This window comes from Lucilia cuprina, chromosome 6, assembly GCF_022045245.1.
Source record: "Lucilia cuprina isolate Lc7/37 chromosome 6, ASM2204524v1, whole genome shotgun sequence".
In the NCBI taxonomy this organism is placed as follows: domain Eukaryota; kingdom Metazoa; phylum Arthropoda; class Insecta; order Diptera; family Calliphoridae; genus Lucilia; species Lucilia cuprina.
Window position 1 is genome coordinate 17627844 of NC_060954.1, and position 27982 is coordinate 17655825.

At 31.0% G+C, this 27982-nt stretch overlaps 8 protein-coding genes across 8 annotated transcripts; 5 read left to right on the forward strand and 3 right to left on the reverse strand.

Annotated features, from left to right (window-relative positions):
* Positions 1–1618: 1618 nt before the first annotated feature.
* On the reverse strand, positions 1619–2095 carry LOC111680386. Its single transcript, XM_023442020.2, has 2 exons — positions 1907–2095; positions 1619–1790 (listed from the first exon to the last, which is right to left on the reverse strand). The coding sequence occupies exons 1-2, from the start codon at positions 2009–2011 to the stop codon at positions 1695–1697; spliced, it is 201 nt and encodes a 66-aa protein (XP_023297788.2). The 5' UTR covers positions 2012–2095; the 3' UTR covers positions 1619–1694.
* A 586-nt stretch (positions 2096–2681) lies between these two features.
* Positions 2682–3239, forward strand: LOC111680385 (cytochrome b-c1 complex subunit 10). Its single transcript, XM_023442019.2, has 2 exons — positions 2682–2843; positions 3032–3239. Exons 1-2 carry the CDS (start codon positions 2797–2799, stop codon positions 3150–3152), a joined length of 168 nt encoding a protein of 55 aa, XP_023297787.1. The 5' UTR covers positions 2682–2796; the 3' UTR covers positions 3153–3239.
* A 1318-nt stretch (positions 3240–4557) lies between these two features.
* On the forward strand, positions 4558–6744 carry LOC111680376 (ras-related protein Rab-4B). Its single transcript, XM_023442012.2, has 4 exons — positions 4558–4770; positions 4860–4940; positions 5552–5884; positions 5965–6744. Exons 1-4 carry the CDS (start codon positions 4755–4757, stop codon positions 6177–6179), a joined length of 645 nt encoding a protein of 214 aa, XP_023297780.1. The 5' UTR covers positions 4558–4754; the 3' UTR covers positions 6180–6744.
* A 3343-nt stretch (positions 6745–10087) lies between these two features.
* Positions 10088–19548, reverse strand: LOC111680373 (endoribonuclease dcr-1). The gene is made up of 8 exons (XM_023442007.2): positions 19343–19548; positions 19145–19281; positions 18472–18649; positions 18103–18410; positions 16795–18019; positions 16515–16689; positions 14017–15077; positions 10088–13210 (listed from the first exon to the last, which is right to left on the reverse strand). Exons 1-8 carry the CDS (start codon positions 19370–19372, stop codon positions 11192–11194), a joined length of 5133 nt encoding a protein of 1710 aa, XP_023297775.2. The 5' UTR covers positions 19373–19548; the 3' UTR covers positions 10088–11191.
* A 1100-nt stretch (positions 19549–20648) lies between these two features.
* Positions 20649–23036, forward strand: LOC111680379 (tubulin-specific chaperone E). Its single transcript, XM_023442014.2, has 5 exons — positions 20649–21167; positions 21232–21704; positions 21778–21999; positions 22087–22568; positions 22627–23036. Exons 1-5 carry the CDS (start codon positions 21072–21074, stop codon positions 22926–22928), a joined length of 1575 nt encoding a protein of 524 aa, XP_023297782.2. The 5' UTR covers positions 20649–21071; the 3' UTR covers positions 22929–23036.
* Positions 23037–23618: 582 nt separating this feature from the next.
* On the forward strand, positions 23619–23922 carry LOC111680383 (cytochrome c oxidase assembly factor 4 homolog, mitochondrial). The gene has a single exon (XM_023442017.2). The coding sequence runs from the start codon at positions 23728–23730 to the stop codon at positions 23920–23922; it is 195 nt and encodes a 64-aa protein (XP_023297785.2). The 5' UTR covers positions 23619–23727.
* A 55-nt stretch (positions 23923–23977) lies between these two features.
* On the forward strand, positions 23978–24446 carry LOC111680381 (peptidyl-tRNA hydrolase 2, mitochondrial). Its single transcript, XM_023442016.2, has one exon. The coding sequence runs from the start codon at positions 23978–23980 to the stop codon at positions 24395–24397; it is 420 nt and encodes a 139-aa protein (XP_023297784.2). The 3' UTR covers positions 24398–24446.
* Positions 24447–25481: 1035 nt separating this feature from the next.
* On the reverse strand, positions 25482–27069 carry LOC111680380 (GTPase Era, mitochondrial). The gene is made up of 4 exons (XM_023442015.2): positions 26751–27069; positions 26118–26678; positions 25879–26056; positions 25482–25797 (listed from the first exon to the last, which is right to left on the reverse strand). Exons 1-4 carry the CDS (start codon positions 27006–27008, stop codon positions 25601–25603), a joined length of 1194 nt encoding a protein of 397 aa, XP_023297783.2. The 5' UTR covers positions 27009–27069; the 3' UTR covers positions 25482–25600.
* Between the last annotated feature and the right edge of the window lie 913 nt (positions 27070–27982).

The following is a 27982-nucleotide window of genomic DNA, read 5'->3' on the forward strand; positions in this document are numbered from 1 at the left end:
AAAGAGTAATTATATATTTTGTTCATTTTAATATTTTACTAAATTTTGTTTAAGATATAAATATTTAAGAATTTTCTTTTTTTATTATTATTGCATTAAGCAAAAAAAAATGAATTAATAGTAAAATTGTAAAATATTTTTATATGATTTAAATCTATTAATTGCTCTTATAATTAATAACAATTAAAGTTTATTATAAAAATCGAATAATAAAATTGTAGCAATAATTATAAATAAATTTTAAAACGCTACAAGGCTTCCTTAATCTTATAATTTTATAAATTTTAAGTTTGTATTAACTGGATATTTTAACACAACAACAATGTTTATATACTGTTAAATACATATTTTGTTGTCTTTATCTTTATATATAAATAAATATAGTTAGTTGTTAAAGATTCAAAAGAATTCTTTCAAAAATTGTTTATAAATATTGTGATGTTATGTATATTTTTTATATTTTTTTCATTTTATTTTTCTTTAATTTTAAGTTATATATTGAAATGTACTAAACATATAAGAAATAAGTAATTGAATGAATTTTTTTTCGTTAGAAATATGTACTAACTTGAATTTTAATGCCAGCCAATTTTAACTTTTTTATATTGTAATATTTTCAAATAAAACTATTATTAAGAATATTCATTTTTTCTTTGAACACCACTATAGTGGGGAGGGTATTATACGTTTGTGCTGATGTTTGTAACATACAAAAATATTGGTCCAATACCCACCTTAAAGTATACCGATCGATTCAGAATCATTTTTTGAGTCGATTAAGACATGTCCGTCCGTCCGTCCGTCTGTCCGGCTGGCTGGCTGTCCATGTAAACCTTGTGCGCAAGGTACAGGCCGCAATTTTCAAGATAATTTGATGAAATTTGGACCAAGCATGTTTTTTGGCACAAGGACGAAGCCTATTGAAAATGGTTGAAATTGGTCCATTATTTCACCTAGCCCCCATACAACCGTACCTCCCGATTTGAACTTTTTGTGCTATAATTACGTCAAATATTCTGCTATCTCTCTAAAAATTGGCACAAATATGTTTTATATAAGTATAAATGATACTGCAGATTTTCGTAAGGATCGGCCTATATTTGACCCTAGCCCCCATACAAACCCCCCTTCAAAAAATGACTTAAACGTCTAAAATTGACTTGTAACCATTTGTATCGCAATGAAACTCAACAAAACTAACTGTTATTTAGAAATATATCCTTTTCCCAAATTTACCGAGGATCGGCCCATATTTGACCTATATAAAGCCTCATTTAGAAATTTTAGTTTTTTATCAATAAATGGCTTAAATATTTTGGAATTATGGTAATATTCAACATAAAAGTTTCTTTACAAAAAATAAAAATTTTATAAAAGTAAAAATTGTAAAAATATACTCATGGTGTAGGGTATCATATGGTCGGCCATGCCCGACTATACTTTCCTACTTGTTTTAATACTGACAACTGTCGGACAGGATTTCGAGGCCCTTGCCATCTTGCTACACATTCTATCTACTTCCTTTAGGGCGGTTTACTTTTATCTCTTTAAAATCCTTGTAAAATGAGGTCATACTTGTCATTTCTTATCTTCAAAAATATTATAAACAAGAAAAACATAATTTCTAAAAAAAACACATAATTTAAATTTATTAATACTTTAAAAAATTAATATTCAATAAATATGCAATAGAGTTATTTTGTTTTTTGTGGTTCAACATAATCTTGATAACAATTAATGGGATCCTTGGCAGTGAATACAGTATAAGCTTTATAGCTGCCCCGGAAGTTCTGAAAAAGAAACCAAACATTAATATATGAAAATACACCAGACATAAAAAAGTACTACAGTTAAATTTAACATTTATTATAAAAAGTACTTATAATAGATAGATAGAAAATTGTACCTTAAAATCGCCGACAATTAAGCACCACAGAAAAACAAATACCAAAGGCATAACACTAAAAGCAATAAATAATTCAAATAAATTAAACGAATTAAATAAGGCCATTTTGTTATTATTAAAATGTCTAATTAGAAAACTTTAATTGTAAAAATATATATATTAAATTTGATTAGTTAGTAGCTTGTTATTGTTGCTGTCTGATAACAAAAATATGATTAATTAAACAGTGTTGTTTAACAAAATTTTTTTCAAGTTTTCTAACTATTGTGAATAGTATTTACAAAATTAGCAATCTGGCACTACAATAAAAAAGTAAAAACAGAGATGTTATTTTAGTTGTCATATTTAAGAAGTGTTGATAACTTTTTATTGCTTAAACTTTATTATTTTCATCAGTAAAACTACATAAAATTGATAAAATATTAAATAAGACTTATTTCCTTTGATTGAATTCCTATAATTAATTAAAGCTTTCGATGTAATTGAATGAATTTTCACGAAGGTGAAGGGTATACATATAAAGAGGAATAAAATTCGTTCGTGAATTAAAAAATAAATCTCGTAAAAATAAGTTGTATGACGAGAAAAGTACATAAAATAGTATTTAGGAGTACAAAAAATTCCTACTCTAGTAGACAATCCATTTGTTTAAAATATTTGCTTACAAAATCCCACTAATTAATCTTTCAGATAACGTTTTTCTTTAAACCCTTGAAATTTTTAAAACAAAACTTAGCCGGCTGACAGTCATATGCCGCCGTTAATATTTATCGTCGCAGGACTCTCCAGTTGTCATTTTTTTTTGGCATTCATTAAAAAAATTTTGGATCAGACTTTTTGTCGTAGTGATTTTTTGTTAAGAAATAATTACCAAAAAATAACTTAACAAAATGAAACTCCCCTTTGGAAAGAAACACGCTGAAATTGCCACCTCATTGTAAGTATTATGAATTGTAATTTCTTAAAGTCTTTAAAAAAACTCCAGTTTGTGTTTGTCTAGTTAATTATTGTTCACACAACACATTGCATAATCAATCTTTTGCTAACACCATCTTCACTTACGTTTTGAGTATTATCATACGGAGTATTGCTAGTACTAACTTGGTTTGTTGCTTTTATTTACAGTGTTTCCTCAGCCGTTGGATTTGGTGGTGCTGCCGGTTTGAGCCTCTTGTACTTCACCGACTGGAAGTTGGTATTGCAATACGTACCCTTCTATGGTTCTAAATTCGAAAAATCTGAATAAATAATGTTCATTTTTAATTAGACTTCTTATCATTAAGTTAAATTTTAGTTAATCACAATAAATGTATAAGATTTAACTTAAAAAAAAGATTTTTCGTTAAAATGTGGGTAAACGCATATAGTTTGTATTACAAGCTTTGTGCCATTAACCTAATGGTACCAACAGAAGCGGCACAAACTAGTATTTGTAGAACTCCTCCAATAACAAATAAATCTTCGCTCCGGAGCAGGCAGATTCTTACTCGGCCGAATTTTGGTGTTATAAAGTTGAGTTATTCCTCCTACCAGACCAGGGTACCGTAGATTAGGTTACATATACAATGTAACTTAAATTTTATCCTCCAAATGTGTTCAAAAGTTCTATTGTGAAGAATCTTAAGTTTAACAAAAACTAGTTTGCGAGTTTAAGAGTTATATTTTTTTACATATAAAATGGAACGCCAAAAACTGGTATGCAAAATACTAGGTGAAATAATTAACCGATTTTAACAATTTTCAATAAACTAAACTGTGATAGTGATTCTAAGCCGATTGGTTTACTTTAAGTTGGATGTAAACTAATAGTTTTGGGTGTTATAAACGTTAGAACAATGTGGGAATAACCAGCTGCCAAAAGAATGCTGACGAATTCAGTTGCGGTCAAATCTGTCAAAACTGTCTCGACTACAGCTTTTCCATGGCGATTCGTTTCAGAAATATTTATATATTTGGTGTGAAAAATTTGTTGAACACCTCGATTGGAACACTTTCGTTTCTTCGGGTAAGGTCGAAAACGCATGATATTGAGACGACGAAAACAAACCCCAGTAATTGGTACATTTTTAAACCATATCGTACCGTCCTTATTAAGAAAAGAATCTTCGGTAGCATTCTGTTCTTTAATTTCTTCATCGTCGCCATTATCAAACACTTCATCTGCTTCGACGACGCAATCATTTTCGACATCTGAGGCATCGTTTGGCATAAATTTTAGATCCATATCGTAGTCATCTCCTGGGAAGTCATCAATCTCATTATTTGCAACCATTTCTTCAGCGTCTTCTTCACTCTCTAACTCATTGGATAATGCTTCTGCTAGTTGTATATGAAAATTCACTTTACCACTACGAAATCGCTTATTATAAACAAACTATACTTCTTCACCATTTTTTTTCTTTTCGAATAAATTAAAACTCTTTCATAAATTATGGCTTTCAAAGTCTCTATGCAACTGAACAAAAAAAATTTGGCCAGATACATGTGCATGAAGGAGGATAAATCCCCAAATTATCATATTGCAGCAATATCCCCAAAATACTTTTCTAAGATCCCTACAAAAAAACCTGCTATAAACGGGTTTCTCAAAATCGCTACAATTTAAAAAAATCTCTAAACAATCAACACTGCAACGAATGACAGCACACGATAGTAAGAAGAAAAAAAAAAACGAAAACAACAATAACTTTAGTCATAGTTTAGTGACAACTATTAAAATAGTAAAATATCGAAATTGCATTTTAATGTCATTTTAATTTAAATATACAAAATAATTGTTTTAAAAACAACTCAAGCAACAAAATAGAAAACTATTAATTGAAACGCAAAGAAAACAGACTAAATAAATATGTCTGAAACATACGGTAATGAAACTAATAAAAACTCTTTGTTACAAATTGTAAACTAGTTCGCAGCCAGAGTTTATTTATTACTTTTTTTCTATGGTTTTCAGATTATTTATTTAAATTTTTAATAATCGGTAGTGCTGGCAGTGGTAAAAGTTGTTTATTGCATCATTTTATTGAAAATAAATGTAAGTAAAAGAATTTTTTATACATTAAAAAAGTTTTCTTAAATTTTCTGCAAATAATTGCGTGTTTTGTTTTTTTCCTTTGTTGTTGTTGCATACAACACAACTGTAATAACTGCTATTTCCCCCGTAGTATTTGTTGTAAAATTTCAATGATTTTATTGTAAATCGTCTAAGGTCAGAAGAAAGGGATTGTAACAATGAAAATTGTGTAAATTTTCATTGGGGGAATTACAAAAATGTTGATTTTAGTTAAATATTTTTCTTAAATTACCTAATAATGTGTTTAGACATATGTAAAGTGCTAATAAGTGGGTGTTAAATTTAATATATTCAAAATAAATTTTGGCCAAAATGTTTTTAGTGGTCAGAGTTGGATATGTTGATGTAATTATAGTTTCATTCCGAAATATTGAAAATAAGTAAAATATCATAAATACAAATGTAATTATAACATTGATTTATAAAGAATACTTGGAAAGTAGTACGTTTTCAGAAAATAACGAGGAAGAAATTATATACCTAGATCCTTCTATCCATAAATAGAATTTATTTTTAATACGATTTACTTAAAATGTACATACCATATAATGAAATGTTTTTTGTTTCTATAGTTAAAGATGACAGCTCTCATACCATAGGCGTAGAATTTGGCTCACGTATTGTCAATGTCGGTGGTAAATCGGTAAAATTGCAAATATGGGATACTGCTGGTCAGGAACGTTTCCGTTCGGTAACACGCTCATATTATCGTGGGGCAGCTGGAGCTTTATTGGTCTACGACACTACATCACGTGATTCTTTTAATGCTTTAACAAATTGGCTCAATGATGCCAGAACATTGGCAAGTCCTAACATAGTAATACTCTTGGTTGGGAATAAAAAAGATTTAGAAGAAGCCAGAGATGTTACATTTTTGGAGGCATCTACATTCGCCCAAGAAAATGGTTAGTACATACATATTTGACTTAATATTTACTTAATACCAGCAACAACAATCTTTAAACTTTGCTTCGCTTTTTTTCAGAATTAATATTCCTGGAAACAAGTGCAAAAACTGGTGAAAATGTTGAGGAGGCATTTCTGAAATGTTCAAAAACTATTTTGGCTAAAATAGAAACTGGTGAACTAGATCCGGAGCGTATAGGCAGTGGTATACAATATGGTGGGGCCGCTTTAAGAAATTTACAACAAACACGACAACGAAGTATTAATAAGCCTGATTGTGGCTGTCGCGTTTAATTTTTCTTTTAAAACAACACTATCTTTAGTGTTTTATTTTCCTCTTCTTTTTTTTTACTCCGGCATATCCTTATATTTTATCTGTGTGTATTTATAGTGTTTTTTTGAAAATCTCATCTTAGTAGTAATATAAGTACTTTTAATACCTATAAGAAAATTGATTACCTATAATTTAAAGTTGGGTTTATTTTATGTTTTTTTTTTTTTTAAAACACTCATTCCATGTTTTATGCAATTAAACCTTGCCTCCCCCCTCAACTCAAAAAAGAATCGCCATTATATTGTTTTACTTATTTGTTTGTAAACTTATTTTCTCTTTTCAAACATTTATTTTTAATATTTAAATTATATCTCAAATTTGTGCAAAGTTGTTTAATTGATTGGTTTTTAAAGGAGCGAAGAAAATGTATCGTTTTATTATTATTTTTACTCTAGGCATTTCTCTTTGTATATAATAAGACCAATTAACTATAAATAAAGCGAAAAATGAAAATCTCGTTGTAGTCTGTAGAAACTGAACATACAATTATTAAGAAGAATAATAAACAAATAATGTTGCACCCAAGACCAAGTGTTTTTTATTCTTTAGGTAAAGGTTTAGGGATTAAATTAAATTAATCTTCGAAAGTAGTTTTTGAATATTCAGGGCGGTTTTCTTACTACTCAGTTAAACTAGGCTTACCTTGCTGTTAGGTTAAACTCAGAACAAATTTAAGCGGATTTGGATTATAGTACAGTTAACTTTGTTAGTATTGGCAACTTTTCACTCAAAATCATAAACAATGAACAGCTGTTCATTATTTATAACAGCTGTTGCAAATAATATTTTTGTAAAACAGTCGTAATTCAGGTCTGAGTTGGGGAACAACTCTTGCGATTATTTCTTAAACGCGTCTCTCCAGCACTGGTGTAGAGTATTACTTCATATAACTGTTCAAAGTTATATGTTGTCTACATTAACTTCGTATAACCTCAAGTGAGGTTAAGTTTTATTGGTGGACACCATAGAATACTCGAACGTTTATACCCTGGTGGAGACCTTTAAAACTCAACTGTTTAAACCCTGGTGGAGACCATTAAACCTCAACAGTTTATACCCTGGTCGAGATAAAAATTCATTGAATTTACTGGTGGAGTACCATTAAAAATTCGAATTTAACTTAAGTGTTTAAAGGTTTCCAGCTTCCTATATGAATATATAGGTCGACTTGGAGGATTTCCTTTAAACCAACGTAAGACACGCTGGCATTTTGCTTATGAGCTCAGTCAACAATTTAAATAATCCAAAAAAATATATTTTTGTAAAATGAAAAATGTTCGAAAAAATTTTAAATAAACATTTAAAACAATAGTAAGGGCGAGTTTTTCTGATAAAGATAATCTTCATTCTTTGGTTAAACCTGGTTTATAATATATGTTTTGTGTTTTTCAGTTATCAGTAAAGTTACTTTAAGAGCGGGTTTCCAGTTAAACTAGGCTTAACTTGCTGTTAGATTAAACTCGAAACAAATTTAGGCGAACTTTAACCGATAATTGTGTTTTTCAGTTTTAGATTAAAGCTCAGTTAACTTTGTTAGTATTGCCAAGTTTTCACTCAAAAACATAAACAATGAACAGCTGTTTTTTGCAAACAATACTTTTGTAAAATGGAAAATTATCGCTTAAGCCTAGTTTAACTGATGAGTAAGAAACCCGCCCTAAGGGCGGGTTTCTTACTACTCAGTTAAACTAGGCTTAACTTGCTGTTATATTAAACTCGGAACAAATTTAGGCGGACTTTAACTGATGATTGTGTTTTTCAGTTTTAGATTTAAGCTCAGTTAACTTTGTTAGTAATGCCAAGTTTTCACTCAAAAACATAAACAATGAACAGCTGTTTTTTGCAAACAATACTTTTGTAAAATGGAAAATTTTGGAAAAATGTTAAATAAACACTTAAAACAATAATTAATAAAACAAAACAAATCAGAAAATTGCAATTTACTTAAAATATTACGTTTTTGTTCTTCCGAAATCATTGTTTTATTGTTTTTGTTAATTGTGTTTCCTCACTTATAACTTGAGTTTAATTGGTCAATTACACTCAGTTAAACTAAGATAATAAGTAACTTTACTGATAACTGAAAAACACGAAACATATATTAAACCAGGTTTAACCAAAGAATGAAGATTATCTTTATCGGAAAAACTCGCCCTAAGTGTAATAGAATGAGCGTTAGCACTGATAGGGAGTCTTAAACTAATTCTATACATCACATCGAGAAATTAGGAGTGTACAATTCAACTTTCTATTATAATAAATTTTAAACTTAGCAAACATTATAAGTTTTATAAATTTCATTGTACTAATCAAAGTATAACTTATATATACTTTGGTACTAATTTTGAATTATATAAAAATATGTTAAATAATATGTAAAAAAATACTTTAAGATACATACAGTGAATCAACTAAGTATTTTGCCTACCTTTTTTTAAGAGAATTTTGTTTTTTATTCATAATATTCGAAAAAAAAACAGGTAAAAAGTAAATTTATGTTTTCCAATTAAAAATAGAAATTGTGTAAAATGGTAAAACCATGAAAAAAATATTAAAATACAAATTTTGGTGCATTTGTTGTTGCATTTTAATATTTTCCATCATAATTTGCACTTCAATAAAGTATTTTGCATATTGAGAATTCGGGTTAAATTCGTTGGTTTTTTCAAATTATTTTTTAATTGCTCTAAAGAGACCTTAATTACCTCTAAAGAGACCTTAGAATGCTTGGAACCAACGTAAAGTGTCGTGTAGTACAGGAAAAATACCTAATTTAGATATTTTAAAATATAGGTGGTTTTCATACCCCATAGGTCAACAAAAGCAATATTTTTCAGCTAATACATACACTTATAAATATTTAGAACCCAAATCAAGATTAACTATCCAGATCCTAATATGCCTACTTTATCTTATTCATAAAATAAAGCATTTAAAATATGAGGTTGAAAATAAGGATTTTAGCGTGTAATAGTTCTATTGTGGTATATGGTGATGTACCCATACTTAGAGTGGCTAGGATGGTACTTAGTGTTAGATTTATAGAATAAGAATCAATATTATACAATTCTAAATAAAATTTACACAATACTCCCCAAATAGATGGAGTTTCCGTATTGTAGTTTTTGTTTATCAATACAAAATGACCAAAAACACGGATTATTTTTCTTATAATATACATATATATTTATACCTGACTAAACATTTTTTCTAGGTCCAAATCAATTATCTAATATATCATGTATCCAATTCAAAATTACTTATTATTTTCGAAATTTAATCAAAGAAACGATAGATTTAATGTTAAATCAATTATTGATAAATTCTTATAGGTATATAGGATAATAAATGGGTTAAGAAATGTCCAAGAAATGTCGTTCCACTACTAAAATATCTAAAAAATGTTATTCTAATATATAGGAGTAATAAAAATATTAAATTTTATAAAATAATGCAACAATATTAAAAAAATGAACAAAAAACCTAAAAAAGCAAAATACTTTATTGACCCAAAAAATTAACATTACGTTCACATTTTATCAAAAATCTCGTTAATTAATATCACGATTTTACTTTTTATGGTAGAAAACTAAAATATCAAATATTCTTTGAAAAATACAACAAACAAATTGCTTTATTTTTCTTTAAACAACTGTTCAGATAAAGTTTTTTCTTAAAAATTTATAAAATTTTACATAGGCAAATTACTTAATTGATTCACTGTATGTAATACGTTGTTGGCCGCATAGGCTTTTAGTATTACTGATAAATAAATAAAATAAATTTCAAAATACAAACCCTTTCAAATGGTAAATATTTCATAGAACTAATTTTTCGCTTATAGTTAATAAATAAAACCATGTTTTGGTTAAAGTTTTTAATAAAAATAGTAATATTGTATTTGCGTTTTACACAATTTAATTAATGCTAACAAGTAAGAATAATATATGTATACGGCTTTGCCTTATTTTATCTATATAAACCCTTCACCAAAGTATATTTTTAATAACAATATTATTTTTATATTTTAATTTATTTCTAGATTTTTTATAGTTTTAGTTAAAATATGAGTTAAATCTTAAAGTTTAAAAGATTGTATGTATCTCATGCACACACATTCCTTGAAATATTGTATATCAAATGAAACATATTCGAAATGTCTTTCTTTCGATATACATATAGATATAGATGTTCAACAAAATTTTGTTTACATCTCTAATATTTATGAATAAATTTTGAAAATAACAAATAGGAAAATTTTAAAACTTTTTTCTTAAAGAATAATCCATCATGTAGATTTAAACAGATTATATATACTTTATAGGCTAGCAAAACTTTTAAAATTGAAAAAAAAAGGAAATAAAAAGTTGAGTTAGTTAGTTAGTTCTGTAGAACGTTCATTTGCCAGATTCTTTGGTGAGAATCGAACTCATGACATCCATACGAAGTCAATTACAAAGTAGTGAAAGGGAAATACCTTTAGAATGTACTACTTTTTAAATGATTGCTTACTGCTTTTGTTTGTAGTAGAAAATGTTCTACTAATTGGGGTGGTAAACCAAATGACCAACTAGTCAACGTTCCTACGACAATTGGATATTCGTTGCGGAACGATCCGAGTTATACTCGTTCAAAGATTGTCAATCTAGCGACAGCTCTATTCCTAGGAAATAACTATCGGCCACAGTCTAACAGTTACAATAAGAACAACCAACTTGTCACTGTGCCCCAGGATATACATGTTTAAAGTTTGAGGCACATTAGTGTTTATAATTGGAGAAAATTTTGCCCAACTAATCCCACTTAAGTGCGTTTTCTCAAACATAAGTAATAAAGAAATCCAAGTTAAAAAACTGCCCATAAATACTTGAAGTTGGAGGAAATTTTGACTTGGTTTCTCAAACATAACTAATAACTCTTTTGCATAGGGAAACGTTTATTAAAATATAAATAAAAAAATCTTAAAACTGCATTAATTAGAATGTTTAGCTAGTATTTGTAAAGCTTGTTTGGCGGCTGCTTTTTTAGCTTGTTTCGCATTACAACCAAAACCATGCGTTGTAAGTAATTTATCCAAACAATTAAAGACACATTCGACCATCACATCATTATTGTCTATAACAGGTGGTTTGTATTTCGGTTTGGCTTGTTTATTTTCTTCCAATTGACGCACCGGATCTATGGGAACATTGCGTGAGAACTCTTCAAGTTCAAACTTCATCAAATTGTAGATAACTTGCCAAGTAATATCTAAATTACGACAATCCAAATATACAGCCGCTATTAGAGCTTCAACAATATCACCCAGAGCCTTGGGAACATCAACATTTTTTGCTAAATTATAGGCTTTCTTTTCATGTGGCCATTCACTGTGCTCTGTCCTTTCCATGTCCTCATCATCATTCTCACTATTGTCTTCCTCGTTATTAGAATCGTTTAAAATATCATTGAAAGGATTAATGGAATCATTATTTTCTTCCATCAATATGCGTACTTGATCGGTGACACGGTAATTTTGGCTTTCCTGAAAGTCGGCAAAAGTTTTGATGGCTTCGAATAAGGCTGAATTTTCGGAAAGTAAAAATAAATGAAACTTATGGCGCACACATATACAGCCTAAAGTGATATTGTTAACTAAAGCCATACGCAAATCAGTCATTTTACCGGGATTCATATTCTGGTGGCGTTCGAATATATAACATGTTATCAACATATCGATTATGGCATCACCAATAAACTCCAGTTCTTGATAACAACCGGTTAAACGATTTGTGGGATAAGAGGGATGTGTTAAAGCCTGCAACAAATAAGCACGATCACGGAATGTATAGCCAAGATTTCTTTCCAAATATTTGTATTCACCCAGGAAGCCGTCGATTTCTTTTTTCGAAATATTTGCCCGTAATTGACTGCCACATAATTTTAAATCTAATAGATTTACCAAAGAACTTTGACTTTCACCTTTGCAAATGCCAAAAAATTCTAGCATACGGAAGCTACGATGTATACCATAATTCTTAACACATACACCTAACAGAGCTTCCAAGGTATCGGCAACGATTTTGTCTCTTATAACATCCCTATTTATGAAGATATTCATATCGTTTTCGAGATCTATTTCCACATTGCCTGCCACCAGTTCTTGGTTTTTAATGCAGGCCTGATCAAAACGTTCCAACTTTTCAGCAGAACACTTTCCTGACAAAATTTCCTCTTCGGTTAATTGGAGACTATAAAAATCGCTGGGACTTAAGGTGGAAGCAGCTGGTAATTTTTTCTTTAACAGTTCTAAGAGATTCGACGGCAGACTAGCTAAAGGCGGAACCCAGCTAGCATTGGGATTAAATAGAGTGGAGCAAATCATTTGACAAATATTGGAGTCGTTCATGCAATACAGCAAATTACGATTTGATACCATGCGACCCTTAACGATTGTTAAGAAACCTTCATGCCAATTAGTATACTTATTGGCCAAATATAATGAGGTTGAGAATTTTAAGAAAGCATCACCTAGTAGTTCATAACGTTCCATATCAAAGACATCATTTACACGTGCTGCTGTTATAGCCGCCAAGAATTCATACTGTTCGGCTGATTTTAAACTATGATCTGGTTCAAAATTTCTTTTCAACATTTCTATTTCGATTTTTTCTGCCGTACTAGCATCCTTAATGGCAAGTTGCTTTATATTATCATTAAATGCTCTTTCTGACGTACTCACTTCTGGAGTCATGATTGGCATATCAAATTGAGATTTTGAATATTCCATTTCTTCATTTAATCTTAAATTTTCAACTTCTGGTATTAAGCTCATAATGAATTTATAATAGTAATCGATTTCAATCGGATATGCCATATCGAGTTTACGTGAGAAATCTACCGGTTCTAAATAATCTTTCCATGCAGTTTCTTCAGTATTTAGAGGACATACTTTATAGTTTGCTGTTGTTTGTTTTTTAGTTGGCAAAGAAACTAGTACCTTTTTAGGATGCTAAAAGTGGAGGTAGAGAAAGATTCAATAGGCTGCTATTGCATTTCTTTATATGTATACATAGTTAGTTAAAGCTCAATTTTTATATCTCTAAACAGTCTAAATTTAGCTTTGATTGTAAAGTATCAATTATAAGTCCAATTAAGCAATATTCATTTGTATATTTTACCTTCCAAGCTAGGATTTTTTATAAATCAATATTATGTTCAATTTTTAGTGTCTTTTCAGAGTCCAACTATAACTGTGATCGTAGATAACTTTAGCTTTAATAGCCTTTTACCGACTACATGCTTTTCTCGTAAATCAAATGGAATTTCAAACAGTTTAGAAAGAAGATAGAAAAGCCGGAGAGATAAGTTTCAAATTACTGAATTCCTATCCTAATAGAGAAAGAGTGTTGACAGTATTGGAAGGGAATTCTACGAGGTCCGGCGCCTAAATAGCCAATCCACTCCCCTGATAAAACCTAGAATGTCGCCTATACTACACCTAGCTACATCTCCTAAATCATCATGGAATGTTTTTCCTAGCCATTTCGGCCTCAGACTTTGTGCACCAGGACAGTCACACAAAATGTGTTCTACTGTCTCTAGCTTCTCTTAGTCCTCACACAACCTACAAAATTCCTGTGTGTTAAAGACCTAATTACCCAAAAAGGCTCCTATTGCGCTGTGACCGATTATCACTGCTACAAGAATTATAATACTCCGCCCGTCCAATCCAAAAAGTGTTCTGGTAACTCTGGTAACTAACTCCACTATTATTCAATCGTAACTCTTATAAAAAAATAAAAGAAAAATACTTACCTCTTTTTCTTTAACAAGATTTCCATCATCGTCTAGTACTCTCTTCAAGGACTCATCGATTTTTAAAGGCTGTGGTGAATAATTATTAAAGTATTTATCCAAATTCAAATATTTATTAATGCGTTTGCGTAACGCTTCAGCATGCAACATATAATAGACACGATGTAGAATTGTAGGCAAAAACAATGCTTTCAACCATAAATCGGCTGGATATTTATAGTTGTGACAAAGTTCTGGTATTAAAATGATTTTATTCAGTTCCTTTCGCTTTTCATTACTCTTATTGCTGGCATTATTAAAGAAGTTACGACGTTGTGTTAAACTCTTGACTTCCAATAAAAATTGTTTCTTATTAGTAATGTCCATACTGTAGCGTGAAGAATAGAAATCGGCATAGGTGCCGTATTGCTTATTATCGAACTGACTCAATGGCGTTAAATCTTCACGCACTTTGGTGACAACAAAATCTTCATACTGAAGATCGGTGTACCATTTGGTTACCACCTTATTTAGATAATCTTGTGGCCGGTATTGTGCATTCTGTCGTTCAGCGTGAGTATACTTGCGACATGGATTTAAATGTTGAAATTTCTTTATTAACTGCCAATCAATGGTAGATATTTCATCTAGTGGTATAATGAGATAAGAATTTTCTTCATCTCTACGATCGACAACAAGAAATTCTTTCCATAAACGTAAAAGATCTCGAAATAGCATTGTATGAAATTGTTGCAATTGTTTGAGTTGTTCCTCAGTCTGTATAACACATTCGATGGGCTGTTCAGAGATTTTAACATGTAATTTACCCTGTGACATGAATAAAGGCATTTTAGCCAATTTTGGTAGTTTCTTATTAAGAAGTAAGGCGTAGGTAGTTTTTGTCCCCAAATACTTGACTATGTGCTCATTATAGGTATTCGTTTCGAAATCTGTTGAAAATTCCATGGCATAAGCGTAGGCTTTTTGTCCTAGTCGTGGTAAGGAAGATTTTAGTTCATCGGGACATTGTCGCTCATAAGTACGTTTCAGTTGTTTTCCCGCTGCTTGTTTAAGTTGAGTAACTATGGAGAAAAAAAAGGAAAAACCTTTATATTCTATATACGTTTCAGTTGTTTTCCCGCTGCTTGTTTAAGTTGAGTAACTATGGAGAAAAAAAGGGAAAAACTTTTATATTCTATATACTAGTTCCAGAATGGATATTATTAACTGTAGCACTTATTAGTTTTAGATAAATGTTTGTTTTCAACATGTATTTATATTAAAAGAAAACCATCAAAAATCATAAATTTAAATGAATGAATTCTCCATGAAATACAACAGTTCTTCACTGCGCGTAACCTGCAATTATCACCAGCGAAGTCGTCAACAACACTTTTTACCACCTGGACAAAGGAAGTAAACCCAAACCTTGACTTCGTGGTCGATGGAGTCCAAATTCCGACTGTGCACTGCCCAAAAATATAGCATCTTTACATCCTCAGCTCACGAGACTGCAATCACGCACAAATTGCGAAGTAGAAACAAGCGCTTGCCGGCAGCACTTGGGGTATAGATGAAGAAACCTTGTTGGCTACATATAAAATGATTGTTCGGTCAGTGATTGCTGCTCCAGTGTGGTCACCTTCGCTAAGTGATACCCAGTGGAGAAACATTCAAAGCTGTCAAAATGCCGCCCTAAGGACTGTAACAGGCTGCCTTCAGATTACCTCGGAACATCGGAAACGAAGGTCCTCCCAGTCAAGGAACACAATGTCATGTTGACTAAACAGTTCCTCCTGGGATGTCATTGGAGAAGTCATCCCAATTTTAACATTAGACAATTGGACACTTCCCCGAGGCATGTGAGGAAAGATCTTCGAGGAAAACATAGGCAGATATGTACGGGATCCACTGGATCAATCCTCGTTTTCGGCAGCTTTAAACGACATTCATAGAGACGCCATTAATTCCGCGGTCGCAGTATACCGCATGAATTTCGTACTTGGAGGTAGCTCAACGCCCGTAGCAGACACGGAAGAAAACCTGCAGCGGAAAACAAGAGTAATTCTGGCACAACTAAGATCGGAATGGAGCAACAGGCACAATGCCTACTGGTCACGTATGGACCGTGCCATCTCCAACGAATGTCCTACATGTGGTCAGGTTCCTTATGATACCCACCACATATTCAACTGCTCGGCCAACCCTACACTCTGTCCAATGGATTTATAGACGCATCCAGTTGAAATAGCCCAATTTTTAGACCTGGACATTGATGTAGAACCCCCCAGATTATTTTATAGTTTAAGCTGTTACAACAACAACATAAATTATTAGCTTTTGTTGAATTTCGACAACGAATTTCTCGATATTCTGAAAAAAATTAGATATTTGGATTCGCAAGATATCTGGGGTCTTCAGAAATTTGTTTTAAATAAACATACAGACATATGGACAGACATAGTTTAATTAAATTACAAACTGTCATTACTAGGATCAATTTAAAGGAAGTTACTTACTATCATCATTGTATTTCTTCCAATGTTCAAAAAGATTATCTGAAACTTTGGCAATGCACTCAGTTTTTGAAAAAGGTAAAAGTAAATGATTAAGTTCACCATTTTCGTAAAGTTTCACACATGCTTTAAAGGCAGCAGATATTTTAGCTTCTTTAGTTGTGGGGAAATAATCACTCTAAAAGTATAAATGAAAAAAAAAATAATAATAATAAGAAACAAAGGAACAAACAATTCAAGGAAATATAAGAGTGAAATTGTAAAATATTCACCAAATACTCACCACAATTACTTCTCTAACAGTAGACTGGAGCGGTAAACAAACAGTAACCGCTATTTTACCATCATTATTTGGTGGCAACTTATTATACCAAGGCTGTGAAGAACCAAAACTATCCCACGGTAAAGTCTGACAATAACGATGTAAGAGCGCCAAAGCTGATGATGCAATCAAACGTGCACCACTCGGTATTATAAATGGTGGTATAAGCTCAACAAACTGTTTGGCGATTTCCTCTTCGTTCGGGTCATCACGATCCAAAGTTCGAGAACTTAAAAACTGTTTAATTAGTTCGTGTGTTTCACGATACGTTTTGATTTTCTGTAACGTCTGCATCTTTTCTGATTCATTAATAAAAACCGTATAATATGAATTACTAGAACGGGCACGACCCTTAGTTTGTATGTAAGAATTAAAGGTTTTCAGAGGATCGAAAGCGAATACATAATTGCAGGCTTGTACATCAATACCTTCTTCCAGAACATTCGAGCAGATAATAATATTACATTGTTTACAGCGAAATTCATCTATGGCCTTCTGGTTCCATTTAGTATCCAATATACTCTCAATGCTGTAAAGTATACTTTGTCGTCCAACCATAAATTGTGGACGTAAAGCATTTTTTAATTGTGGAATATGAGTTATGTAGTTTTTTATTACATAATACACACATTTAGCGGTATAACGCCGTTCTACAAAGAGCAAACAAGCAATATCATCAGCTTGTTTTCCCGCAAACTTCTCCTTCAATTGTCCGAATAAAGATTTCAATTTGGGAGTTGAGAAATTTTCGATTATTTCAAGCGTATTCCAATCGGTCTCATCGTCGTCCAATAAACTTTTCAGCTCATTGACAATAATATGACGAACACGTTCACAGCATTGAATAACAAAACGATATAAATTTCGCAGGGCTAGTGTTTCAGCTTGACGTTTTTTAACTTCAAACTCGATTATCGGTGACATGATAGCTATCGATGCTGTATATAAACCGAAATCTTCCATTTGATAAATAAAATCATTTAGTAAATTTGTAATATTACTTTTTTTATTTGGTGCGCGTAATGATGCAAGACTTTTGGACATTTTTTGTGGCACTATGCCAATATCGAAATTTTTTATAACATTAACACAGTTTGCAATGATTTGTTTAACCTTTTCCACTGCATGAAAGCTGTGACTGTGACTTGAGAATGTTACCATTAATTCGATGGGTTTTGTTGAGTAACTGAAAAAAATTATTATACCATTGGTAGATTTACATACATCGAACAATTATAAAATAATGTAAAAACTTTAGTTATTACTTACACCATAACATTTTTCATTTGTTCCAAATCTTGTATCGTCACAATATTACCCCGAAAAGTGGCCTCCAGTTTATTTAGCTCTTGTATAACTTGTCCCAATTTATTGCCCTTTATAATGACACCGGTTAAACCGATAACACGTGGTAATTTACTTTGATCACAATACTGAAAAGCACTAAGGAATTCATGCATTGGATGATTACCTGTTGCATGATGGCATTCATCGATAATAACAATGCTTAAGTCGGTTATTTTTATAAGATTTTGATTGACTATGTCGAGAAATATTTGAGCTGTCCCAACTAGAACCTATAAATATAAAACTTTTGCTTTCGTGGAATTTTTTTTTTACAAATGTTAATGATCTCACTTGTTTCTTTTGAATTTCCGTTTCCCATTGTCGGCGTGTCCAATTGTCAACATCTCGTTCGCCTATGTAGAGGCCAATTTCCAAATTGGTGGTCTTTTGTAAGACCTTAAATTGTTGGCGTGCCAGCTCTACCGTATTACACATAAAAATGGCTCTTTTACCTCCATTTTGTATAGTTCTGTAGAGGAGAAATATAGAAATAAATATTTTTTTAACATAGTACGTGAAAATAGTTCAAAAGCATTACATCTACTTGAGACCCATAATAGCGGAAATATAGATAAAACATCCTGTTCCTTCATTATTTTAAAGTGGGTCTTAATAACATGAATTTATTTTTATTTATTAATGTACAGATCTGAACCCTGTATGACCAATTCCTCTGTCATATTACATGAAACCCAAAATACATACATACATATGTACATACATACATACATATGTACATACATACATACATACATATATTAAAATAAACTTGTAAAAGATTAATTTAAAGTAAATTAAATAAGATTAGGACTTTGATCCACTTCGCTGATAAAAGCTGCATGAACTGTCTCCTAATGCTGAAAACTATTTTAAGTTTATTAACCACACCCAGTTCATTTTTACCAAAATTAAAGCTATTCCTCTGAATAAATAAATGATTTAATTTCACCATAACAATACTCACTCCCTTAGTTGGGCCGAAAAGCGTTTCAATGCCAAAACCGCAATAAAAGTTTTCCCAGCTCCAGTTGGCAAATAAATAATGCCATTTCTTTTGCACACATATTCCAGTAATTCCAATTGATATGGTCTTGCTTTAAGCTAAAAAATAGATCCATGTAAATTATCTGCAAATGGGCACCAAAACAAATTGTTTACTTACACATTGCTTTTGTTCACCTTCTTCATCCATTATAAAATATATTCACAATCTGCGAAAGAAAATTTGATGTTTCTAGTCAAACTTAAATCACAAAGTATTCTTTGTGCTGAAATGATATTAATATCAATACTTTGTATCAATTGTACTGGCATGCACCAAAGGGTATACTTTGTGCATGTACTACGTGTACTTTAATTACTGGCTATATCGGGGAAAAACATATTTACAAAAAAATATTCCTTTTTTTGCCGACATAGATATTTACACATGTTTGTAAGGTGTATTTAGTGAGGTAAAAGTAGGACCAAATGTATTAGGGCGCAAACACATACAACAATTGGATCTTCGCTCCGGAACGACCCGAGTCATAATCGGGCAAAGATTGTAAACCCAGCGACAGCTGTATCAACTGAAAGTTTTTTCCCAAGGAAAGAACTATCGGCCATAGTCGAGCTGTTACAACAACAACATACAGATGTTGGAAAATATTCAACTTTGGCTTACGAAACAGAAAAAAAGAAGAAAAAAAAAAAACAAAACATATTTAATTATTTATTTATACATTATCAACGCAACGATTGGACATCACAAAGTATTGTATTTGTTTGGACCTTTAATTATATGCCCTTTGACAAATATGTGTATTTTAATATATGTAATTTGACATTTTAGCATTCAAATTCTGTAATCAGCTGTAAAAACAATAGCACCTTATATAAATTCACCTTGAAATCCTATAATTCTGTTTCTTTGTTTACATCCTAACATCAATGTTGTCAATACTTTAGAAAAGAAGGAATGCAATTTTTACACTCTAAAATTAAAATACCTGTGTATGCTATAAAGACCTGGTTCACACAAGGAAACTTTTGTTTTTGTGTGCGAGAGAATGAAATGATTGATATTTCTTTCTCTTTCTCTCACACACAAAAATCAAAAATTTCCCAAAAAAGTTTCTTAGTGTACACCAGGTCAAAGCAACATGGGCATTAAGGAAGGTTCACACAAGGAAACTTTTGTTTTTGTGTGTGAGAGAAAGAAATGATTGATATTTCTTTCTCTTTCACACAAAAATCAAAAATTTCCCAAAAAAGTTTCTTAGTGTACACCAGGTCAAAGCAACATGGACATTAAGGAAGCTTCAAAAGAGAATTAAGAAAAAGAAAGAATCAACAAAAGTTTCCTTGTGTGGACCAGGTCTAACAAAATAAGTTTCCCAAAAAAAGATTCCTAGTGTGGACCGGCAGTAACACAATTAAAAAACTAAGAGTTTGAGTCAAACAATTTGATGTCTCGCAAAGGAGTTTAAAATTTTGCACATTGCACAATGATGTATGAACAAAAATTCAAACGTCGTTATCAAACTACATGATCAGCTTTGTACTCTAATTTAATGACGTGAGGCAAAGAGAATTGAATAAAAAGAAAAACAACACACGAAAAGTGAACAAAAAAATATTACTGCAATAATAAGAAAATTTAAAAGATACACATAAATAAAATCAAAAAGAAAAATCAATTTTTCTTACAATTTATCAAACAATTGTTATTTGCTAAATTAATCAAATTAAATTTTTTGTAAAAATAACAAGTGAATCATCTAGAAAACCTAGTAAAACCAAAACAAAGAGTTAAACAGTTCAGAAAAGTAGTAAAAATAAACAACGAAAACAAAACACCAACACAGAGTCACAACACTCAAGCAAGAGTAGGGCGGCTGCTAGACGAAATGGTTGGTATATTGGATGACACCTGCTTGCGTTACCCGTTGGGAACACGTATAAAGATTGGCGAAAACTATGGTACCGTACGCTATGTGGGAGAGGTAAAAATAAATAAGGTTTTAACCTATTAAAAATTTTAAGAAAATGCTAATAAGAGTTTCCTAGGTTGCGGGTTATCAGGGCAACTGGCTGGGTATTGAATGGGATGATCCTAAAAGGGGTAAACATAATGGTACGGTCGATGGTAAACATTATTTCTATAGTATGCATCCAACTGCTGGCAGTTTTATACGTCCCGGAAAAGTTGGTCCCTGCGAATCACTAGAGGACGCAGCACGTGAACGTTACTTGGGCTATACCGATGGTGCTTTGGATAAACAGTTGATACGAGAAACTCAGGCTTCCATACAGGCGCCTTTGTTTGAAATTGTTGGCATGGACAAGTTGGCACGTAAACAGAGTAAATTTGAACAATTAAGCGAAATTAGTGTAGACAATTGTCCCATTAATTCGGCGGGCTATTTAAAGGAATTTACTTCCTTAACCACGTTAAATTTGACTCATACCTTAGTTTGGAATTGGGAAATAATTGCGGACATATGTCAACAAGTACCCACTTTAAGAGATTTAAATTTAAGGTTTGTTTTTTTTTTTTTTGTCAGTAGAGCGCAAAATTTTGTTATAAACATTAAAACATTATTTATCCTACAGCGGCAACCGTTTGGTATTACCCAACGACTCCCAAGTGTCCGAATTATCTAAAGCTTTCAATAACCTGAAGTATATAAATTTGCGCAATTGTGGCTTTACCGATTGGGCTCATGTCATGCAAACGGCTCGTTTGTGGCCTTTCATAGAATCGTTGGGTTTACAGGAGAATCCCATAAGTCAACTAAGCGTTGTCAATACCAAGGAGATTTTCAGGAATTTAAAGTAAGTGTTTTTCGTTATCCAATATTAATTTTACACCTACCTCATAGTTTACCAAGTAAAATGAAAATCTTTTCTATACAATTACAGAGAACTAGATTTGCATCGCACCAAGATAATGGATTTTGATCAAGTTTGTAAATTGGGCAATATCAAGACATTAGTATCGTTATATCTCATGGAAAATGGCATTGAAGAAATTAAATTACCCGATTGCGATGCAAACGTTAAATTGGATATGTTCAATTCATTGGAACAATTAAATCTACTTTATAATCCAATATGGAATGAAACGGAGGCATTCAATGAATTGGATAAATTGCCACGTTTAAAAATGTTGTACAAAACACCCGATCTTAAATCGGACTTTGATGAAATGTTTGCTAAAGCAGTTGCATCGATCTCAAATTTAGAAGTTTTAAATAAAATACATTTAACGGCCGAAGAAAGGCGGGGAGCGGAGTATGATATATGGAAGAAATATGCAGTAGAATGGATGCAAGCTTCAAAATCGCCAGAAACCCTAAAAGAGTTCTATAAAAAACATCGCTCTTATGCAACAATTATTAGGAGTGAGTAGTAATTTTATTCTACTATGTATTTAAATTTATTTGTTTAAAATCTTTGCAGAATATGGTTCTCCGGCCGAGTTTATACCGAACAATAAAAAAATCTCAAAATTAATTAAAATACGTATACTCAATACTCAAACAGGCGAAGTATGGGAAAAGAAATGTCCCCGTATGATTACAGTACAAACCTTACTTGGTCTTATTGTTAAACATTTTCAAATGGATTCCACCAATTATTCACCACAATTGAGTTATATTGATCATAAATATCCCGATTTGATAGTACCTTTAGATAATTTATCCAAAACTTTGGATTTTTATTCGTTACAAGAAAACGATACGGTACAGGTTAAATGGTAACTTTAGTAAAAGAATGTAAATCAGTAAACTGATGTGAAAGCAACTTTCATTTACATCATACACACTTATGTTTAATAATTTTGTTTATTTGGTTTCCTTCCAAATTGTTAAAAAAATGTATTATCTTTAAAATGAAATGGCCTTATATTGTATTTTTATAATTTATTTTTTTTTTACATTATCTATAACATGTTTTTTTATTTATACATAATAATCATTTGTGAAATATTTTGAAAATTTCTAATTATTGCTAAATTAACAAAAAATACATAACCTATGTTTTATTGAATATATAAATGACTAAAACTGAAATGATTTTTGGTGTTTTTATAATTAAAATTGTAACTAGGATTACGTATATTATCGATATAAATGGCAAAAGTTAGAATTCGATACATTTGACACATTCTGATTATTGGAAAGTCAAAAGCTGTTTCCTGTTATAAGAATATTGTGGCCTGCATCTAATAGCTAATTCATATCAGTTAAAGTTCTTTCCATGGATGCTGTAAAACCCTAATTTTCTAAATTTGCCAGTGATTCACCTTGTATTTTTAGCATTACATTTTTAAACTATATATTTTTCACCATGATATATTATGGTTTTTCACCATACGAAATAAATAATAACAAAATCATTGTTAACTTGACACTGTATAGACTCACCATATGTTTCAAACTGTTATAATGCATGTTTTTTAAAGAAAGTTGTTGATTGTTATGTAGTTTCGTTTTCATCAAGTACATTTAGCTAAATCTTTTTTATTCAACAATTATCAATAAAAAACTTCCCCAAATTATGTCAGACTCTGATCAGGATCCAGTTGAGGTAATGTTAAAGAAAACTGGCTGCATTGAATTACATTACAAAGTTCAAGAGTGTATAGCGGAAACCGGTGATTGGCGCAGTTGTCAGGATAAGGTGAAAGAATTCAAGGACTGTATGCAAAAGTATGTTGATGCCCAGAGCAAAAAGTACGCCCATATAAAGTAAACCAACCCTTTAAAACAAAACCAACATATATAATTAATAAACACCCAAACACAATATGACGAAATTATTACAATCTGCTTTTAAAATGGTCAAATCCTTACCCTGTCCTCCCACTAAGCTAGCGCTAATAGTACGTGCCGATTTAAAAATGTCTAAAGGTAAGACTGCTGCCCAATGTGCTCATGCTGCTGTGTTATGTGTTCAGCAAGCTCAGTCTAGTAATGAACGGGAGGCTCAACAACTTTTGGATTCCTGGTTGGTGAAAGGACAACCAAAAATAGTTTTAAAAGTTGATGGTGGTTTTGAAGATCTGATTAAGTTGCAACAGAAAGCTGCGGAATGTGGGGTTGTATCGGCATTAGTGCAAGATGCTGGTCGCACACAATTGGCAGCCGGCACTGCTACTGTTTTGGGTATTGGACCTAATACTGTAGAAAAGATTGACAAATTAGTGGGCCATTTGAAATTATTGTAATATAATAATATTGTAAATATTTTATTTGTTAATAAATAATTGTTGCTGAGTGATGCGTTTTATATGGTGAAAGAGATAGATAGATAGATAGATAGATAGATAGAAGGATAGATAGATAGATAGATAGATAGATAGATAGATAGATAGATAGATAGATAGATAGATAGATAGATAGATAGATAGATAGATAGGTAGATAGATAGATAGATAGATAGATAGATAGATAGATAGATAGATAGATAGATAGATAGATAGATAGATAGATAGATAGATAGATATAGATAGATAGATAGATAGATAGATAGATAGATAGATAGATAGATAGATAGATAGATAGATAGATAGATAGATAGATAGATAGGTAGATAGATAGATAGATAGATAAATTGTTAGATAGATAGATAAATAGATAGAGATAGATAGATCGGTAGATAGATAAATAGATAGATAGATAGATAGATAGATATATAGATTGATAGATAGATAGATAGATAGATAGATAGATAGATAGATAGATAGATAGATAGATAGATAGATAGCTAGCTAGATAGATAGATAGATAGTTAGATAGATAGATAGATAGATAGATAGATAGATAGATAGACAGACAGACAGATATATAGATAGATAGATAGATGGATAGATAGATACAGGGATAGATAGATATATAGATAGATATATAGATAGCTAAATAGATAAAATAGGTAGATAGGTATACAGAAATATAAACAGGATTTGTATTGTGATAACGAATAAATAAATAAAACTAAATAGATCATTTACGATTACACCTTGTATTTAGTAACCACTGAGTAATTTAGTTAATGGCAGGGATGGATTTATTCAAATTAAAAAACTACAATTATAAATTGTAGTTTTTTAATTTTATTTATAATATATAAAATAATTAAGCCATTTAGTCAAACGGTTAGTACATAGACCAGAAAATATGTTTACCTATTAATACGAGTCTGTAATCTAGAAAATAAAATAATCTAATTACTAGACAAAGGCGATAGGCTAGAAAATAATTAAATCACAAGTCTAGACAAAAGACTAGTCAAGTTAAACTTACGCAAATTTATTATTATTTAAACACTTCTAATTTTATTTAACAAACTTTTTTTTTTATTGGAAGATTTAAGATTTTAAACATATAACAAAAAAATGATGCTTAAAATTATCCGAAAACTTTTTCCCATTTTAATTTTCCTTTGACTCTTCAAGCTTTTGTTTCGGTCTTGTGGCAATAGTAAATGATATGGGTTTGCCAAATGTTTCAACTAAATCTGAAGTAACGCGTTCGGTAATTTGCCTTAATCTACCATTTGATTCACCACAAATAAGACGTTCAATGCGTTTACTAGGACATATCACCTCAACTGAAGCATAAATTGTGTCTAAAAGTATTACAAAAATAATTTCTTAGTTTAAAATATTTCATGCTTTTCCAAAAAAAAAAAAAAAAAAAAAAACTTAACTGTTGTCGACACTGTAATATTCCATAGAAGTTTTCAAATTGTAGGGTATCTCTTGAGGCAGATAGTCCAATAGACGAGCCCTAACACTTTCAACTATTATATCTTCGGGGGTTTCATCGGTAAAGGTATCACTTGAATACTGCCAGGGTTTTATTTTGGCCGCATCCAATAAGAAATCCTTAAGTAAGATTTTTAATGTTAAAAGAAATTATTATTGCCAAATATCATTTATAACATACATGAACATCATTTAAGCCATTGCCCGTTATGGAGGACACCAAAAATACTTCACTAAAATTACTCCAAGCGCCTTCAGTTTTATTGAGTTCTCCAAATTCTACTATAGACTCTTTAGTAATGGAACTATCATCTTCCGGCTTTTGCTCATCATGTAAACGCTTCTTATGGGATTTAGTTTGTTTCCTTAAGCCGGTTAAGGTGTTATTCGTTAGTAAACGTATCAGCTCTAGCGTTATGCGTTTCGATTTTAAGGCATCAATTTTGTTTAATATTAAAATACTGGGCATATGAGGATAGGCTTTCAAACTATCCATTACTGTGGGATGTAACTGTTTGCGTGTCCAGCTATTGGAGGCATCATGTATAACTGCAATCATATCGGCATGTTGAATGGCATGGCGATAGGAACTTTTAAAAGACTGATCCAATTTATGTTTCTTGATTTCTCTCTGTGTCACCAAACCGGGAGTGTCGTAAAATATCAGCTGTGTTTGCCCTGTGGTATATATGGCTTTATTGGATTTTCTGGTAGTGTGCACCTTGCTGGAGGTGGGACAGACCTTTTTTTAAGTATTCATAAGAAAATTTTGGTTATTTAAAAAATAATTTAGTTTTTATTTTTTACTACTTACTCTGTGATTTATTAAATTATTTATAAAAGTACTTTTACCGGCATTTGGAACACCTATTACCGCAATACTTAAAGATTTCTGTTGTGTCACTTGCTGTTCTTTGATTTTGTCTCTGGCAATAGTTTCCACACGTTGTTCTTCAGGTTTATTAATTGCTATACAATAGTTTCTTTGTTGGATTAAATAAACAACTTTTGAATTATTTAATTGTTTATAGGTTTTTGTTAAGTTTAACAAATTATTCAATAATAATTTCATTTTAAAAAAGATAATTGCATATGAAATGATGTTATTTGTAATTCGATTTTATAGTTTGGGATGAAATTATAAAAGGTGGCCTAAGTACTAAAGACGGTTGAAGTCTAATTTTTTTCGTACATGGAAATTGACACAACTAGTTGTTTAACGAGTTTTTTTATGTATAACGTTTGACAGTATCGAATTTGCTAAAGTTGATATTATGTCATCTTATATTAATACGCATTGGATCAGCTGCTCAATTAACTGAACTGTTAGAAAGTGGTATATTAGTAGAAAAGTTGAAAACATCTGGCAGTATTTGTTAAATTAAAACGTTTTTATTTGTTTTAAATTTAAGTAATTATACGGAATTTTGAGTTTCTGCTGATGTTTGTCACGCACAATAATATTGGTCCCATACCCACCTTAAAGAATAATCGGCACAGAATAATTTTCTGAGCCGATTTCACTACATACTTCTATTTCTTTTAAAAACTTGATTTAAAAACATAATAACATAAAGTAAATAATACAAGTTTTTAAAAGAAATAGAAGTATGTAGTGATACACTACACCCCCCATCAAAATTCTTCTTATTTAAATGGTCTTAATCTGTTTTCGAGTTAGATTGGTAGGTAGTTAGTTAGTAGGTTAGCGAGTAAGTTAGATAGATAGATAATTAGATAGATAGATAGATAGATAGATAGATAGATAGATAGATAGATAGATAGATAGATAGATAGATAGATAGATAGATAGATAGATAGATAGATAGATAGATAGATAGATAGATAGATGTATAGATAGATAGATAGATAGATAGATAGATAGATAGATAGATAGATAGATAGATAGATAGATAGATAGATAGATAGATAGATAGATAGATAAATAGATAGATAAATAAATAGATAGATAAATAGATAGATAGATAGATAGATTGATAGATAAATAGATAGATAGATAGATAGATAGATAGATAGATAGATAGA

Bases quoted from the DNA above. Each gene is read 5' to 3' on its own strand.
- LOC111680386 (XM_023442020.2), bottom strand. From the start codon at position 2,011: ATGGCCTTATTTAATTCGTTTAATTTATTTGAATTATTTATTGCTTTT. The intron at 1,791-1,906 runs GTACAATTTTCT...TTTCTTTTTCAG, and splicing joins TAATTGTCGGCGATTTTAAG to AACTTCCGGGGCAGCTATAA.
- LOC111680385 (XM_023442019.2), top strand. From the start codon at position 2,797: ATGAAACTCCCCTTTGGAAAGAAACACGCTGAAATTGCCACCTCATT. The intron at 2,844-3,031 runs GTAAGTATTATG...TTTTATTTACAG, and splicing joins GCTGAAATTGCCACCTCATT to TGTTTCCTCAGCCGTTGGAT.
- LOC111680376 (XM_023442012.2), top strand. The intron at 4,941-5,551 runs GTAAGTAAAAGA...TTGTTTCTATAG, and splicing joins TCATTTTATTGAAAATAAAT to TTAAAGATGACAGCTCTCAT. The intron at 5,885-5,964 runs GTTAGTACATAC...GCTTTTTTTCAG, and splicing joins TACATTCGCCCAAGAAAATG to AATTAATATTCCTGGAAACA.
- LOC111680373 (XM_023442007.2), bottom strand. From the start codon at position 19,372: ATGGATGAAGAAGGTGAACAAAAGCAATGT. The intron at 16,690-16,794 runs GTGAGTATTTGG...TTATACTTTTAG, and splicing joins CTGTTAGAGAAGTAATTGTG to AGTGATTATTTCCCCACAAC. The intron at 13,211-14,016 runs GTAAGTATTTTT...CTCCACTTTTAG, and splicing joins ATCTTGTTAAAGAAAAAGAG to CATCCTAAAAAGGTACTAGT.
- LOC111680379 (XM_023442014.2), top strand. From the start codon at position 21,072: ATGGTTGGTATATTGGATGACACCTGCTTGCGTTACCCGTTGGGAACA. The intron at 21,705-21,777 runs GTTTGTTTTTTT...TTTATCCTACAG, and splicing joins TTAAGAGATTTAAATTTAAG to CGGCAACCGTTTGGTATTAC. The intron at 22,569-22,626 runs GTGAGTAGTAAT...AAATCTTTGCAG, and splicing joins TTATGCAACAATTATTAGGA to AATATGGTTCTCCGGCCGAG.
- LOC111680383 (XM_023442017.2), top strand. From the start codon at position 23,728: ATGTCAGACTCTGATCAGGATCCAGTTGAGGTAATGTTAAAGAAAACT.
- LOC111680381 (XM_023442016.2), top strand. From the start codon at position 23,978: ATGACGAAATTATTACAATCTGCTTTTAAAATGGTCAAATCCTTACCC.
- LOC111680380 (XM_023442015.2), bottom strand. From the start codon at position 27,008: ATGAAATTATTATTGAATAATTTGTTAAACTTAACAAAAACCTATAAA. The intron at 26,057-26,117 runs GTATGTTATAAA...ATCTTACTTAAG, and splicing joins ATGGCTTAAATGATGTTCAT to GATTTCTTATTGGATGCGGC. The intron at 25,798-25,878 runs GTTAAGTTTTTT...TAATACTTTTAG, and splicing joins ATATTACAGTGTCGACAACA to ACACAATTTATGCTTCAGTT.